This window comes from Mytilus californianus, unplaced genomic scaffold (genome assembly GCF_021869535.1).
Source record: "Mytilus californianus isolate M0D057914Y unplaced genomic scaffold, xbMytCali1.0.p SCAF_5, whole genome shotgun sequence".
Lineage (NCBI taxonomy): Eukaryota > Metazoa > Mollusca > Bivalvia > Mytilida > Mytilidae > Mytilus > Mytilus californianus.
The window spans coordinates 28260439-28279739 of NW_026262701.1; the positions used below are offsets into that span (position 1 = coordinate 28260439).

The window sequence follows — 19301 nt, forward strand, 5'->3', positions numbered from 1 at the left end:
TGTCAACATTTTATTTCAAGTATCATTATTGTTATTATCATTATTTATATGATTATTTTTTTGTATTATTATTATTATTTTCATTATTCAAAGATGGAAGAAGATTGAATCGTTTTCAACTTGCGGTAATGTGATATACCGTATAAAATGACTGATTGCAAGTAAACATGAAAGGTTATAATTCTCATATTAATTCTCTGAAATACATTACCTAAAATATAGATACCTAAAACTCTCGTAGATACCTGTACAACCAACAGAAATGACGCTTTCTGTGTGAAATAGGTTCGTTTCTTTTATGAACTCAATTTTCATGCTACATTTTTTAACCTGTCTTATTCTATTCATTTTTGGGGTTACCAAAGTAACATTGTCATATCTGCAATAGACATTGAATGTCATTCTATATTAGTAACTTTTCATAAGTATTAACTAGACTGTTATCAAATCTTTCTACATAATGTCTTTTTAATCGTTTTAACTGTTTAATTTAGTTTTTGAGTTAAGCAGTATTTTGAGGGTTTATCATAGCAATATACATGTATATTCATTCATATCTATACAAATTATGTCTCAAAAAAAAGTGTTCTCTTTTTTTTATTTTGATCGTTCATGTCTTTGCAAAGTACCGTTAACTATTTATTGTTCACTTTTTTTTACACATATACATGAAAAGATCCTTAATCTTAATAATTATTATTCAGATGAAGATGATTTTTCCATTACTTGTAATATTTTGCTGTATATTGGTTGTGAAATCTGAAACATGCCTTGGGAACCAGGAAAAATCTATTTTATCTGGTATAAAATCATCCATAAAGACATTGGAAGAGAAGTTGGAAGGTAAGATACCAGTTCATACAGCTAGTTGACATTACTTAAAAATATCAAAGATCTTCTCAATGAATTCACAACTTTGAGACTCGGAGCAAATACAAGAGCTTGACATGCTGACATTTAGATGTCTTTTAGTTATTTGTGTCGTTGGGTTGCTGCTCTGTGGCTAGTACCCCACATCTCCATTTATATATACTAATATTTCACTGAGTGTCCTGACGATTATGTATACATAAATAAGCCTGTGAGCCGATAGAACAAGGCTACAGTGACACCAATGGTAATTGCATCTGTTGATATATTAGCATTGTGACGACTTTTTGTTACAGATTTGTATATTTCAGTTGATACATAACAAGACGAAACTGCATTGCATTAATTATCATCGAGGCAATATCCTCGTTGAAAATTTGACTAAGTGATGTATATTCTAAAAGGCACATACTTCGTTAATGAAAGTGTTGTAAAGACTCTCAAATATCTATCATATGAATAGAAATTTAATTTTCTTACATTTGAATTAAAGTTAAATAAGCTTTTAATCGCATTATCCCTTTCCTATATAATTGTACAATTTCAGACTGAATTGGTTTAGGAAGATGTAGCCAAAAATGACATGAATATTTCTTTCAAAGATTTTTTTCAAAATACATCAATACATGTATTAGACTTCAACTCAAAAAATAATAAATAGCAAAGTACTTATGTCTTCTAACAGGTTTTAATATCAATATACCTGTATTTAGGGAAATCACCGAGATGTAGACCAGGATGGAAGGAATACAAGGATCACTGTTATTTCTTTTCTACTGACAAAAAACCCTGGCATGAGGCGGAGGTACGTGTTAAAAAAATCTAATTTTAAACAAAATGAAAAAATAGGCAGAACGCCATGTATCAAACTATATTAGTAAAATTTAATAAGGTGTGTAGTGACCTGGAAGTGTTCTCATTCTTGCCCTTTGGTCTTTGGTGGATAATTGTATTATTGTCTATCATATCATATTCTCTTTTTGGGCTCGGTGTCCTAGTGGTCTAAGTAGTTAACTACTGTATAACTAGCCTATCATCACTGAGGAAAGTGAGTTCGAACCCCACACGTGGCCGCTGCGTTCGATTTCAATCTTATTTCACTAGGATTGTCATTTTTACTGCAGAAGGCCGGTGATTCTCTCTGCACTCTCCGGCTTCCTTCACCAATAAAAACCGACCGCCACGATAGTCAAGAGTGTAGAAAGTGGCGTTAAACACCAGCAATCAACCAATCCATCAAACATATTTTCTTATTTCTAAAATGATAAGTTTGACGAAGGGCTTCTTTTTATTTCTGTAACCAGTGATGTGCTAAATTCAAAATTGGTTTCTGTTCAGACTTAGATGTATTGGTTTTTTTTAATGATAAAAAGGGAGGGTCGATTTTTTTTTAACACAATTCTTTGTGTTTGCAGGTAGAATGTCGAAATCTAGGAGGGTACCTAACACAAGTTACTGATTCTGCAGAAAATTCCTGGATTGTTTCTATGATTACGAGTAAAAGTAAGTTTATCATCTGTTTTTATTTTAAAGAAACCGAGTTTTACAAGTTATAGATCATTACATTAACTGGGTTATAGATGTATCGTCATCCGGACTTCTCGCATCCGGCAGTAAAACTAATGCTAAATAGAGATTTGTTGTCGCTAGATTTAGGCAATCAACATAATAATTATTAAATTAATCGTTAAAATCATTGTCAATAAACACCTCATATTTATTAAATTTCATAAATCTGATATTTGATAACTGAAAATAAATGGATTTCATTTTTTTTAAAATATGGAATTTTCGGTACACCTATGCTAGTATGTAAATTTTTTTTTTTTTTAAATGCAGGTGTATTTAAATGAGGGTTTGTAGAATTTATTAGTCTCTCCATTATTAATAAAACAATGATTTACATAATTATCCGCTGCAACTGAAAATACATGTATTATATTCAATTTCGTTTTGGTGTATCTTATGTGCAAACAGTTTTATTATTCAATTCGGCATTTTTTTAAATTACCTATAAACTTTCAATAATTTAGACTATTTGGCTTGCGTTGTATATGTTTGTGGAAATAAAGCAATCGCAACAAATGAATTTGCATATCACTGATATTATTGTTTTTGCAATTTCTTCATATATCTGATAATGTATGAAACTTGGGGTTAATTATACAGAAGTGATTCAGCAGCATTATTGGATGGGTGCATCAGATTTCAAGGAGGGTGATTGGAGATGGGTGAATGATTTGTCTAAAGTACATTATACCAGTTGGAACTCAAGGCAGCCTGATAATAGTGGAGGAAAAGAGGACTGTGCTCATTTCTGGCATGGACAGAACTATAAATGGAATGATCAACCGTGCAGTGACAATTTTGCGTTTATTTGTGAGAGCCCTCAGGTATTTATTATTTGTTTCGTTACATATCTCTGTGTAATATTTGATTTAATTGCAAAACTCATAGAAGAAGATCATACTCCAATAATGATTGAGTAACAATGATATGAAGAACAACAATTGTTTGTTTGCTCTGATTTGTCTAAGCATGTGTGATTAAAGTTTTTCAAGAGTTGTCTTTCTTTGCTTCTTATTATTGCAATTCACAAATACCAAAAAAGTACTGACTCAATTGTGTAGAGTTTCCTTCCCATCATAATATACGGATACCACTCCAGCTGTACCACTTACAACTATTACAATATAAACCATAATCGATTATTCATCATACATTGTATTACCCAAACTTGCATTTACATTTAAAATAACTAGCATATATACATTTTCCGTTTGGCAAAGAATTGGCTACGATGAACTATTATAATATTTTGTTGAGGCGCCAAGAAGACTCTGATTACCTACACAATGGCTATGTTCCGGACCATATGAGTATTTGGACCATACGCGTATGGTCATGACCATATGCGTATACTCATTACCAATGCTCCAGTTTTAAGTGTCCCACCTGTTGGAAAGAGCACGATGTAGCACAAAGGACCACAAAGGATCTTTAGAAGAGCACTAAGGACATAATATGGGGTTGGGGAAGTCTTTTCATACAAAAGAAATATTTATTTGTTAAAGATCTAAGAAGCCGTGTTCAAATATCGGTACGGTTATGCATTAGATTACGGCATTTTTTATATTATCAATAATCGAAGTTATTATACTTATGTATTTTAAAATATTGCAAAACATGAGCACAGAAACAAAGGCTTGACATTAAACAGAAAAAAAAAAATTAAAGCATTGGTTTGTCAAAATTTCAATTCCACAAATAATAACTAATTATATAATGAGGACTTGATTGCGCTTGGCATTAACAAAGAGGATTTTTTTACAATTTATTATCAGTGTTAAAAAACAGTCTTTAAACACAAGAAAACTGTTTCAAATACAATTATTTGTACTTAATTAATATGTGAAAATAAAACAAAAGGAAACTTTAGACTTTGCAAAATTAATATAGACCACACAAGGGGGTGATCAAAGACAAAAAAGTAAAAAGTGAAATATAGAAAATATTATACTCAAAATTTTATTAGAAATTTTAAACAATGAGAGCGTTCTTCTATAGAAAAAAAATACATTTTTAATTGCGACGGTTATCATTTCGAAATGAGTTATGATTTTGTCAATCTATATATTTACTGAGTTATTTATTTATGTGTGAAATATTTTAAGACACGAATAACAGAAATAGAATATTTCATAAAGTACTTGAATTTGTTAAAATAATCATTTTTTTTATTTTGATATCCAATTTTCATTTGAAATTGTAATTTTTCCGTTATCAGGCTTATAAAAAAAAATTAGATGATGGCTATATGTCAACAACAAACAACCATGAATGCCAACGACACAAATAACCAAAAGACAGTATTTATAGTCCATTCTTTATTGCGCCGTGTGTACTTTTCGTTTCTCATAGCAATGTAAGAAACGTCAAGTAAGAAAATTTAGGTAGATACTTTGTTTTTGTCGAGGATAAAATTTGATAAAACATAGTACATATTGACATTTCTGAAAAACTGATTAAAAAAATCATGTCAATTTAATAGCTTAGGAATTACTGCCATACCGATCCTTTTGCATCATGTTTAAAATAAAAAAATGTACATTTTTCTTCAGAAATTACATTATTTTCTTGCAAAAAATCCAATTAAAGGTCCTTTGTGCTCGTATTACACTCCTTTGTGGTCCTTTGTGCTACATTGTGCTCCTTTTTCCACAAGGGAGGTCCTTTGTGGTGTTTTAGAGACCCGTGTAGGCCTCCCCACTGAAATATGAGATGGAGGAGGTCCCAGAGTTACTTATCTGTAGACCAAACTGTTACCACCAACCACATTTTCCAACCCTGCAAATTGTAGAACTTGTTAGGCCCAGAGCAAGGGGAGAGTGAAACAACCCCCACATCACTACTAGTTTCACTGAACCTCCAACTTTCAAAATCCACCCTGCACCGTAGGTTTTTCGAAGAAGTTAATTTTGTTAAATTGTGTTGCCGACTATACGGTATGTCGCGGTTTTTCTCATTGTTGACGGCCGTACGGTTGCCTATAATTGGTTACATCCACTTTGTTTGAACTTTGGTGGTTAGTTGTCTCATTGGCAATCATACCATATCTAATTATTGTTATATTGGTTTCTTTTTTTATAAAAACTGGTAATTGTGTAAGATCAGAGTCTTTCTATTTGACAAATCCACAATGGTCCATTTGTAGTCAAATTTTTTAAATGCGATAGTCTAAGTCATATAACTATGCAAGTTGACATCCAACCTGTCATCTGCTGGTCTGATGCAATGGAGAAACTGTTTAGATTCTGGTGACCATAATTTAGCAACGAGTATACAGCAAACAAGTCCCTGAAAATATAAAACAAAAACAGCAGCAACACATTCTTAAATTCGGAGGATGGGTGGGATTTTTGTTTGTTCTTATTTTTTATTTAGTTATGCATCTCTGTGTAATATTTGATTTAGTACCATTTATACTTTAAAAATAATTATACAAAAAGGATACCTAAGGATACTACTAAAATAGCAAATATAAATAAGAAACTTCATTGGTCAACGATAAAACGTTCGATGTGAATAGCTTTGTGATCCAACGTATACAAATACAAAATATTAATGCATGTATGTTATTACATTTGTACGTTGAATCACGTGTTTACAGTGACTGCTGCAAAATGAATGTTCTAGATACGATTATGCATACTGAATCGGTATCATGTGTTTTTTCTTGTCATTTCCTATATTTAATTTTATGAATGTTTTCCTTTTAACAAAGATTTAATTGTTTGCCTTATATTGTAGGGTTCTAATTGTCTTCCGTACTCAAGACTGTTAAAGACTGCTGTACGTAGAAAGTAGCAACATGCACCCTGTCGTGAAAAAGTAAAAGTGAAATAAAGTTTGATTCATATTTAATTTTTTTATCTATTTATTTCGATTTATGAATGTGCATTATTATACAATTCCGTATCATTTCAAAATCCGATAGTATATGAGGTTTCCGTAGAAAAGTTTCGTTATCCAACTAGCTGTTTGCGATCAACATGGATTTTGTGATTTAGGCTTCGGTTTATGAAGTTGTCAGTTTCCACTTAATTTGGTATTTTGTTCAATTAAAAGTTGTTTTCGTTTTTATACAGATGTTGTACATACTATCGTCACTTTATGGCCCTATATCCTGGCGCACTGCTAGATCAGAAACACGGGTTTGTCCGATTTTCCAACCTTACCTTTCTATACTATTTTTGTTACGTTTTTGTCTGTTCTGACACTTTTCATCGTTAGATTTACCGACATTCTTTTTTGTACATTGATTTTTCAGGTTTTATTTTTAGTATGTGTTTTTATTCCTTCTTTTTTGTTTTATTATTCAATAACTGAGAAAACAGTAGGAGGTTGGGTTATACCGATACTTTCAGGTTGACAGGTGTAGAATAAAGTTTAAATCCGAAAGTCTCTGAAATGGTTGTCGTTATAAATAAAAAGATATACGGGGTAAACGTCCATGACAATAACAACAAAGAATCATGACTCATCTTCAAGAGAAAGACGAAGTTTGGAAGGATCCCAGACTAAAGCGCTGTCTGTCGTGATTGTTAATTTCTAGGATGCTGTTTCGTAGTTGAATATCATTTTTATTCATACAAAATCAATGTTGTAAAAGAAAAAAATATGTGCATTTCTTTATTTAAGTTATTCGCAAATGCTTAGCTCACACCTGAAATTCTCCCATCCTGAAGTAAAACTCATGAAATGCTTCGTGTCAATCTGACGAGACAAGTCAGGTCCTTGTCAACTGATTTTTACACCAGACTCAAGCTAGTGACCAATTCTAGCGACCAATCAAGCTACATGTAGCGACCAATTCTAGCGACCACTAAAGAACACAATGAGAATCAACTTGTCTAAGAATCATTATGTGGTATATGAGAAAACCACAAAACCACATTATGAAACAACGTCCTGTTAAAAAGAAAATCTATCTACCAGTACGGTATAAATATTGTTTTTTAACGTTTAAATGACAAGAAATGTCCATCAAATTAAGGGAGAAGGGACACTACAATACGAATGACGTCTGTAGCTGAATGCACTAACTAGTTTGGTTGCTAAATGTCTGCATCAATATCAATGAGTAAAATATAACGTCAAAAAGTCAAAACTATTTGATACAATAGAAAAACAAAGGATATGGGGTATCCCTCCATGACACAAAATCAGTAAATGCACAGCGAAAAACACACAAACAGCTAAGGAACATTCTTTGTTAACGAACTATTTTTATTCCCCTACATTCGAACACATACTATATGTTATCATATATGTATTTATATAAATAAAGGTGCGCCCCTCTCCGGAGTTTATTCTATCGGGAGAGGGACTAACTAGTTGGGAAATAAAGTAATCCATATTTTGACGTCTTCTTTACGTTTTCTCTGTTTTCCAAACTCTAAACCGAGATCGCAAAGATAAATCAATTATTGTAAACAAAATATTAAAAACGGAACGTATATCCCCCAAGCACATAATGGCTATACAATAGTACTTTGCGGTTTAGAAATCAGAATAAAAAGCTAAAGAGTTTTTAGAATTTGAATAATAAAAAAAAAACAAGAGTGTTTGTTTATGATGATTTGCTCGCACAATCGTTTTCAATATTCAGTGAACCGAAAATAATTTTAAAAGTGCATATTTTAATGAACATGTGTACCTAGTTTCAAGTTGATCTGACTACAACGTCATCTTAGACTAGATTCAACACAAACGTCATTCTAATGCAGTATGAATGGACGGACAAACGGACAAACGAATTAACAAACGAACGAACACAAAAACCAGATAATATTATGGGCTTTACTGTTGTAGGCGAAGCATAGAATAACCATTTAATGTGAGTTTACTTAAACTTATTCCTACAATGTATCAGCTTTCAAATAAACGAAATAAGAAAAATATTATGTGCGAAAGAATAACTATATACTGGCTTTCCATACACTCGGCATCCTAAAATAATTATCCTTTATTGTCTAGAAAAGGAACTTTTAATGTCTATTCCCTATACTGAAAATGAAAACATACAAAATAACAAACTGTAAGAGAACATTTCATGCCCACAAACAATATTTTGAATTGAAAGTATACGTGCACTATTTTGTACGGCATGCATCCTAACTTAAAAGAAATGTAAAGATTTTTCTTTAAAAAAAACGTACACTTTGAATGTCTACTTTGAACCCCTTCAATTCCCAGAAGGTCCTAACCCCCAAACAATCATTTCAGTGGGTCCTGCTCTTGATTCATTACCTTTTAATACTGGTAGATAGATTTTCTTTTTAACAGAACGTTGTTTCATAATGTGGTTTTGTGGTTTTCTCATATACCACATAATGATTCTTAGACAAGTTGATTCTCATTGTGTTCTTTAGTGGTCGCTAGAATTGGTCGCTAGCTTGAGCCTGGTGATTTTTACAGTTTTTGTTCTTGTGGTGTGCTGTTACACCACTCTCCCAGGTTAAGGGAAAGTTGTGCGGTCACAAACATGTTATACCCCTCTACATTATGTGTGTGCCAGTCTTAGGTCATGAACCTTTAATTCATTATACGTCGTTAGTTTCTGTCAGCAGTCAAATTTGTTTTTCTCTTATTGTTTTGTCATAAATAAGGCTGTTGGTTTTCTCGTTTGATTTTTTTTACACTTTGTCTGGACCGCAAGAACACTCAGCACAGAGAAACGCACAAATAAATAATATAATAGTCGTTACAACATGTAAATCGTAGAATAACAACGAACATCTTCCATTAACGACAGCACAGGACATCACAAACCGGGGGCGGATTCAGGCGGGGGCGTGGCGGGCGTACGCCCCTACCAAAATTTGCAAAGCATGGGTTGTCCTCAGCTTAATAAATATTATTTCGATAATTTTACCTAAAAAAAATTTAAATTTGAGACTCCCTAACCTAAAATCCTGGATCCGCCCCTGCAAACAGTGACATATTTTTGTAACCAATATATAATCTTGAAATTCATACAATTATTTTCATAATACTAGTCAAAACAATTATCATGACTATTACGGTATTGAAAGGTCATTTTAAATAAATGCTGTGACGACGTCATAATTATTAGGACTAACACAATACTTTATCCATGGAAAATGGAAATTAACTCGACTATACTGACAAATAAGACATATGTGAAATGTACAGAGTTTAAACCACAAACGATAACACATAACACAATATCCAACCGAAACCACAACAGAAACATCACAAATTAATACATGAATGTTGGATGTATAAATACCGAGACAAGTCGTATAGCAATGCAAATTCACACTCGGCAAAACAGTCATATTCGGGAATAGGTCACGTTCTGTACTTATAAGACAGACGACATAGATGTTAAACCACAATCTAAGACGTGGTAAATATGTCATTAGTTAGTTTAGACACAGACACATCGTATAGATCAACCAATTCGTGATGGTGTCATTTTTAATTTTTCCTCCTCATAACTGTTGGAGCAGTTTCTGCGTAAGGAGCACACTCCTGTATATGAAGTCCGTATAGTGTGAACATGCACGATCATAACGTATCAATTGAGATATGTAAACACCATACGACGAAGCAGAGGGTATGTTACTGCTGAGAAATGGGAAATGGGAAATTGATAATTGGGAAGTTGAAATCATCCCGTTTGTCATAGATTTTAGTGTGAAGTCGTCCATCTGTGTCAATATAATATGTAAAAGTTTTACATTATAGCAGAATATTCCTAGAATTATAAAAATATGTCTTCATATTTAAAAGTCTGTCATTCAGTTTACCGTATTAAAGTATGAACTGTTACGATTTTAAACATTGTTTTTGCAGTTTGGATAATTTCAGTTAGGTGAATTGAGTCGCCTCTCTTTGCATTTAGATTTGAATGAAATCAAATAAAAGGTATATACATTATGTATATACTGTTTATTATGTATTCACGTTGGGTTGCTGCAATGTATAGTTTCATTTATGAACAAAATGATATGTCCGCTAAACACGCAAACCAAATGACACAAAACAAAATACAAAGATCCATAGATCAACAAGAAGTCTTTAATTATTTAAATAGAGACTATCAAAGATCTACAGCAACGCCAAACATAGAATGCAAAAAACATTAAGATACATTGTAACTAAAAACTATCGTGACCATGTTTCTCTGCGGTTTTGACACCACTCCATTATTGCATCCAAGTACTACCGCAAAATTTTCGTATGCTCAATACTTGGTTGAAATTGGGAAGATTCCCATGTGTGATAAAGAGGTTTTATATTTGATAAAGCCGATTAAATTGTGAAAGGAAGGACTTAATCCTCTTTTTAAATCTCGATCAGTGTAATAAACCGTAAAGATGTTCACAAAACAACAGACAATAAACATCCATTCAGAATATCACTAAACTACAATTGTATACAATACCGATATAGACATTTACAAATTATAAATTCTCAAAATATATTATATCATAATTATAATGTTCACACATACTAAAACCTAGATCAAATAGAAGGATCAACTGAATAATTGTTGTTTGCTTAACGTCCAGTGGCATATATTTCATGCATATTCAGGACAAATAAAACGAAAAAGGAGATATAGGGCATACGTCAATGATACAGTAACCAAAGGAAACAGATTAACAAAATATATCTAGTGGGCAACATACATGTAGGTATAGTTATAGATCGTGTGAAGTGTGTTACAGATTACCAAAATATAACTAATGGGCAATATACATGTAGGTATAGTTATAGGTCGTGTGAAGTGTGTTACAGATTACCAAAATATATCTAGTGGGCAATATACATGTAGGTATAGTTATTGGTCGTGTGAAGTGTGTTACAGATTACCAAAATATATCTAGTGGGCAACATACATGTAGGTATAGTTATTGGTCGTGTGAAGTGTGTTACAGATTACCAAAATATATCTAGTGGGCAACATACATGTAGGTATAGTTATAGGTCGTGTGAAGTGTGTTACAGATTACCAAAATATATCTAGTGGGCAATATACATGTAGGTATAGTTATTGGTCGTGTGAAGTGTGTTACAGATTACCAAAATATATCTAGTGGGCAACATACATGTAGGTATAGTTATAGGTCGTGTGAAGTGTGTTACAGATTACCAAAATATATCTAGTGGGCAATATACATGTAGGTATAGTTATTGGTCGTGTGAAGTGTGTTACAGATTACCAAAATATATCTAGTGGGCAACATACATGTAGGTATAGTTATAGGTCGTGTGAAGTGTGTTACAGATTACCAAAATATATCTAGTGGGCAATATACATGTAGGTATAGTTATTGGTCGTGTGAAGTGTGTTACAGATTACCAAAATATATCTAGTGGGCAACATACATGTAGGTATAGTTATTGGTCGTGTGAAGTGTGTTACAGATTACCAAAATATATCTAGTGGGCAACATACATGTAGGTATAGTTATAGGTCGTGTGAAGTGTGTTACAGATTACCAAAATATATCTAGTGGGCAATATACATGTAGGTATAGTTATTGGTCGTGTGAAGTGTGTTACAGATTACCAAAATATATCTAGTGGGCAACATACATGTAGGTATAGTTATAGGTCGTGTGAAGTGTGTTACAGATTACCAAAATATATCTAGTGGGCAATATACATGTAGGTATAGTTATTGGTCGTGTGAAGTGTGTTACAGATTACCAAAATATATCTAGTGGGCAACATACATGTAGGTATAGTTATAGGTCGTGTGAAGTGTGTTACAGATTACCAAAATATATCTAGTGGGCAACATACATGTAGGTATAGTTATTGGTCGTGTGAAGTGTGTTACAGATTACCAAAATATATCTAGTGGGCAACATACATGTAGGTATAGTTATAGGTCGTGTGAAGTGTGTTACAGATTACCAAAATATATCTAGTGGGCAATATACATGTAGGTATAGTTATTGGTCGTGTGAAGTGTGTTACAGATTACCAAAATATATCTAGTGGGCAACATACATGTAGGTATAGTTATTGGTCGTGTGAAGTGTGTTACAGATTACCAAAATATATCTAGTGGGCAACATACATGTAGGTATAGTTATAGGTCGTGTGAAGTGTGTTACAGATTACCAAAATATATCTAGTGGGCAATATACATGTAGGTATAGTTATTGGTCGTGTGAAGTGTGTTACAGATTACCAAAATATATCTAGTGGGCAACATACATGTAGGTATAGTTATTGGTCGTGTGAAGTGTGTTACAGATTACCAAAATATATCTAGTGGGCAACATACATGTAGGTATAGTTATTGGTCGTGTGAAGTGTGTTACAGATTACCAAAATATATCTAGTGGGCAATATACATGTAGGTATAGTTATTGGTCGTGTGAAGTGTGTTACAGATTACCAAAATATATCTAGTGGGCAACATACATGTAGGTATAGTTATAGGTCGTGTGAAGTGTGTTACAGATTACCAAAATATATCTAGTGGGCAACATACATGTAGGTATAGTTATAGGTCGTGTGAAGTGTGTTACAGATTACCAAAATATATCTAGTGGGCAACATACATGTAGGTATAGTTATAGGTCGTGTGAAGTGTGTTACAGATTACCAAAATATATCTAGTGGGCAATATACATGTAGGTATAGTTATTGGTCGTGTGAAGTGTGTTACAAATGTAAGTGTACAAAAAAACTGTCATTTATTATCTCAATAACTGAAAAAGAAATATATTTAGGATCACGAATTATCTGAGAAATTTCAATATTCAAACGTGTCGCAGTATATATGTTACAGTGAATTTGTATAGTCCGGAATTATGTGATTTTTCAGGGATTTTGCATAATCACTAAAATCATCAGTGATTATATATAATCGCTGATAATGACCAGTGATATTACATCATCACTGAACATTCCAAAAATTGTTTTACAAATTCCGTGACACGATTACAGGCATTATCAATAACATAAAGATCTTTGTTTGATAAAAAAATAAATCAAATATAGGCAAAAAAATCATCTGTATTTCTTACCCTTTTAAGGTTTAAGTTGACAGTTTTCATTCCCTGTTTTTCCAGTGATATGCTATTTAACTGCGTTGAACCACATTAAATCATTTATAAAAAAAGTATTTAAAATTGAAAAATAAATACTGACATTTTCAATGATAGTGATAACTGCACATGTTTGCAGTGAATTTTATTTTACTCTAAACAGCGTCATTTGGCGTTAGAAAAACATGTTTAACCCCGCCATATTCTTTATGTGCCTATCCCAAGTTAGGATCCTGTAGTTCAGTGGTTGTCGTTGGTTCATGTCTGTAATATTTATTCTCTGTGAATTGTTTCGTTATAAATAAGGCCGTTAGTGTTCTAAATTGAAATGTTTCCCATTTTTCATGTCGGGGCCTTTTATAGCCGACTATACGGTATGGGGTCTTCTCATTGTTGAAGGCCGCAAGGTTGCCTATAATTGTTTATATCCACTTCATTTGAAATTTGATGATATTCATACCACATATCATATGGACGTTCATGTTCTGAATGTAAATGCACAGTGCATGTAAAAAAAATTGCATTTGCTGTAAAAAAAAAATTGGCATTTGAAGGTTATTGAATAATTGTTTGATGTTTTCTATGTTCCAATAACAAGGAATTAAAACTTAAAAAACAAATGCAAATAAACGTACAGAAAAACAAACACAACACATGCTTGACAGATTGAACACAATTTTGGATGAGACAAACATTGGCTGTAATGTTTTGATACGGATTCTGTATGTTGAACGCAGAAAGTGAGACCCCAAAAATATTATGTTCATGAACGGACTAAAACGGATACTGCCTGGCTACGAAACAGAATAACATTCGATAAAATCAGATTCAATATGTGAAGGGCAATGTGTTTTTTCAAATTTGATGTTCTTGCAAAAAAAATATATAAAAGCAGAGCATGGTAACGGTTATGTCTACTTCTTTAATTAACACATCTCAATGGTAAATTCTTTTCGACCAAGGAGAAATGTCTAGTTCAGAAATTTCAATGTTGTTCCTGGTGCAGTTATACAAAAAGGTATATCTGGTAAAGCATTTTTCAAAGTCTGAATCGCTCAGATGAATATGAAGGTAAAAATGACCTTATCATTAGTGAACCCGTTTGTAGCACTCAAGTTTTCTTAATTAACATTTTTCATTGCTATAAAAAACTTAACTAGTAAGCTAGATCAATCTGAAAATCAAGGCTCAAATGACTAAACTATTAATGAATCCTCTTATACTAAAATTTTCCCATTTCTCTCAACTGCCCAATTTAAGTTGCTTTACCATCTCTCGTGTCTTAGATATGGCTCAAAACACAAACACATAATCCAAGATCGGAGTAAAGGGACGAATGGACGGACAAACGGAAGGACTAATGGATGGACAGGCGAACAGACACACATATACACAGACAGATAGACTAAGATTAATTTAAACGCCCCATCTATTTTCATAGTCGGGCTTTGAAATCCTACAAAGCCATGATGACAATAGACATCATATAAGCCTCATGTTTCAGTTTGCTTTAAATTCTAGATTTAGACCGCCATAAAGACAGAGAAAATCTATGAGCCTGATGTTTTCTATGAACTACGATGATATAATGTTTATAGATTAGGTATTTTAACGACAGTTACTATTGTTATGAATTTAAGTTTCTTATCGGCACTTTCCTCCTGGTCCATAGTACATGTATTGTGTCCTTTTGTATCACTTTTTACGGAACTAGGCGAAGTACATTACTCTTACCTTACACGCGTGGTGGGCATATTTTATAAACATTTTAGTAATGTGATTATTATAATCGTTATTCTAAGGGACTACATTGAAAGCTTATGTGTTATGTATTGCACTTTTTTATTTTAATTTCAATTTAAGTTTTGACTTATGATATAGCATATATACTCATACTGTAAAGAAAAGCAAGCATGGAATGTGACGCAATATTAAAATAAATCATATAATGTGTAAAAAAGTTCATAAGAAAATGAGATAAGGTACGATTATACGTCGTCCCTTCCATAGTTTTACCGACGCCATTTCATTTCGGTCGACCTTTATGGAATGTATGTGTCAAATATAACGACGGGTAATGTATTTTTCTCGATGTAAGCACAATTATTGCATCCCTTCCTCGATTGTGACATCACCGAATTTGTTCCTGCTTTGAGTAACAAGATGACGTCATTAATGGAACAGGAATTGCTTACTCTTAAAGAATACATTAGTTACCGGTAATCCTTTGTTTTATTTCAGAGGGAATCAATCTGTTGGCTGACAACGTTTGATTTTGTCAGTTTTTATGAACTTCCCCTTTTTGAACTAACCTTTGAGTTTTGTATTTTTGTTACACTTTTTTATTGCTTTTGCTTTAGTTGTCAGTGTCGTTTTTTCGTAATAATCTAAATTAATCAACAATGCCTGTGTTCTTTTTTCCGGTACAGATATTTTAGTGTTGCACTATCTGTAATTTTCCGTGTATTTTTTTTTTTTTGTGAACTGTGTCTGTATTTTCCTGTATTTTCTTTTAGTCATAGTTTTGTCTGGGGTTTTGTGTTTGTTTTTTTGTTTTTTTGTTTTTTTGGCTTATGGTTCTTTGTTGCCTCCTTGGTATATTCTCTCCCTGTTTATCTGAATTTTTTATATTAATGTTTGAATCTCATGCTCCGTATCATTTCATCTTGTTAATCGAGGGCCTCGGTTGCCGAGTGGTCTAAGTAGTCGAACTACTGTATTACTAGCCAGTCAACACTGAGGTTGTGAGTTCGAATCCCGCACGTGCAATGTGCGCTCAACTCTAATCTTAATTGACTAGGATTGTCAGTTTTCCTACCGAAGGTCGGTGGTTCTCTTCGGACACTCCGGCTTCCTCCACCAATAAAAACGGACCACCATGAAATAACACAATAGTGTTGAAAGTGGCGATAAACACCAATCAATCAATCAATCAATTATCTTGTCAATCAGTTTTATTCAATATTGACATGTATATAATCAAAAGACTCGCTATGAATTCAAAATTTGACTTGATTTACAAAAGACGAACGATAAATGATTACTGAGATTAGGCAAGCCTTTTGATTAGCTAGATTAATACTTGTTTGTTAATATTGAATGTCAGTAACATTACAACAAATCAAAGAGGGACGAAAGATACCAGAGGGACAGTCAAATTCATAGATCGAAAACAAACTGACAACGCCATGGCCAAAAATAAAATGACAAACAGACAAATAATAGTACAGATGACACAAAGACGTTCTTTTAATTTTCTTCAAAAGAAAATCCGTCTGGAATTATTTTAATATAATTTTTATTCTAGGACATCGATCTACCCTTATAACTTGCGAAAGTTCCATGCCTACTGCAGTTTCATTCATGATTTCATTTCATTAGAATGACTACTGATTTAAGAATGTTGTAAAACATTGACAGATACACGAAATTTAATGCCAATGTTTTGTTTAAAAAACATTGTAAGAAAATATTATGACATGACTGATTACTTTAATGAATGAATTTAATTTGTTCCGTGAATAATAATCCAACTATAAAAACGTAGTGCAATCATTACTACACATAAAATCAAACAAAATATACGTCACAGCATTACTCCTACAATGTAATTTCATTTCCGGTCAATACAATGTCATTACAATGCTAACAGACTATACCAATTAATGATAGTAAACTTGTAGCTTTTACAAAACTAAGTTTACAACTCCCTCAAGCAAAGTTGACTTTAAGTCTGGGAGAATATGATTTATTTATTAGTTATAATTGGTTTTGAACTAGCTTTCAATAACTGCGAGTACTCTAGCTTATTTATATCGTAGCTTTTTGTCTATTGTTTTTATGTTAGTTTTTTTTTGTGCTTTGTATCGATCTGTTAAACTAAGCCATTCTTAACATGTTGTGCTGTTACACCACTATCTCAGATTAGAAGGAAGGTTGGGTGCTCACAAACAGGGCTAACTCCGCATCATTCTTTGTGTGCCTTTCCCAAATCAGAAGTCTGAAAAAGTGGTTTTCGCTGGTTCATGCAGGTCATATTTATTTTTTGTAAAGTGTATTGTTATAAGTAAGACCGTTTAACTTACTTTTTTTGCTTACAATTTTTCACATTTTTTCTTGTCGGGGCCAATTATCGATTATAGCTGACTATATCGTATGGTCTCTTCGAAAAATTGATAATTTTCAAGGCCACTAACTTTTTTAAAACCCAAAACAAAAATATGGTTCTTTGGTAAAAGTTGTTTCATTTTTTTTTTCAAAAACAAAATCGGCACTATCAAATGAATAGTTCTCGATTGAGGGATTGTTACTCATTTTGAGAATTGTTCCCCATTATCGAATTGTGTCCAACCTATATAACGTTTTAGGCCGCGACAGGTTGATATCCTTTTAAAATTAAAGAAATACAAATGGAACACGATGTTTTTGTAACATCTTTTCACGAATAAGATAATATGCCTTACTTTTAATTTGATGATGTTTCAATGAAAAGGGAATTATTTTAGAAACAGGAGGTACAATTAAATAGTATGTAAAGCCTTTTACTCAGTTTCATTATTAAATAATTGTAACAATATACAATGGAAGTATGTTCCACCTGCAGGAATTCAATAAAACGTTGAATTTCACATCCAGCTGTTTATGTTAAAGATAATTAATTCATTTTGATGAGGGATCGTATAGACACAATGCAAATATAAAATAATTGATTATTGGTCGCTCCAATGACAGCGACCTCTAAACAATGGCTACAAAAGCTACCTAACTATAATTGGTTATAGAAAAATAGGTTTAAGGGTAGAAATTTCCAGTTATAAGTAAGAAATTTCAATGTATCTGTGGTAATTGACAGGATAATAAATGATAATATTCGGTTAAGTGTATCAAAATGCAATGCCGGTACCTGTAATGGATACGAATTTTAGGAACCAACTGTGCCCCCTTCTTGCCGACTTGTTCCTTTATTCACACGAGGCTGATTTCACACAGGATCTTCTTAGGAAGAAAGAAAAGAAGTTAGCAGTATCCATGCAAAATTCGAAAAATCGTCCAGGAGGTTGGTTTAAACTTTTACGTCTAACGAAGATTTTTAAGATCTTATGTGTAATGTAGTGTGTGTAATGGAAACAAGAAAATATATTTTAGACTTCTCTAAATTGTGTTTATTTTTAGTAACAAGCTAAATTGCATAATTGATGAAAATGAGCTAAACATTCCTTCAAATATGGGTTTAGTTAAAAGTACTTTTAAAGTCACCATAATAGTTCTATTGTGTTTCTAGCAATTTATATTGTAGAAACATATATAAAAGGTCATAAATTATTCATTTATAGAATGTTTTCTTTTTTTGGCAAACTTATAGGGTGCTTCTTATAAGGCCTTATTTTGTGTTTGTCATTTTCTAGCCAAGTTTCAATCACTGGTTTCCAAAACGGTGAGCAAATAGATACATGAAATGAAGTTCTTTGCAAATATTGTTACTAGATTAAAAAAATATAAAAAATCAACCCATGGCAGAATAGTAGAAATTACCGTGGCTTATTTTTTACTTTAATATTGCCGTGACGTCAAGCCGTTTCCCACATTTTTTACCAAACCAATTATGAGTAAATATCAAACAAAATATGATGTAATGAATAATTAAAATGTTCAATTTTGAACATTTCAAAGATTTAATTCAGATAAAATAATTTGCAAATGTATAACTTCAAAATAAATAAGATTTCATAACTTTCCGCAAAAAAATTGTAATCAAGAGTTATCTCCCCTTAAATCATTCTCCACAAGAATTAAAGAAGGTAACGGGAGGGTCTAAACTGCTGAAGTGGG

At 32.5% G+C, this 19301-nt stretch overlaps 1 protein-coding gene across 1 annotated transcript; it reads left to right on the forward strand.

The window, feature by feature from the left end:
• The first annotated feature begins 228 nt into the window (after positions 1 to 228).
• LOC127700258 (perlucin-like protein) lies at positions 229 to 6294 on the forward strand. The gene is made up of 6 exons (XM_052203682.1): positions 229 to 285; positions 705 to 843; positions 1584 to 1675; positions 2286 to 2373; positions 3040 to 3263; positions 6181 to 6294. Exons 2-6 carry the CDS (start codon positions 705 to 707, stop codon positions 6235 to 6237), a joined length of 600 nt encoding a protein of 199 aa, XP_052059642.1. The 5' UTR covers positions 229 to 285; the 3' UTR covers positions 6238 to 6294.
• The last annotated feature ends 13007 nt before the right edge of the window (positions 6295 to 19301 follow it).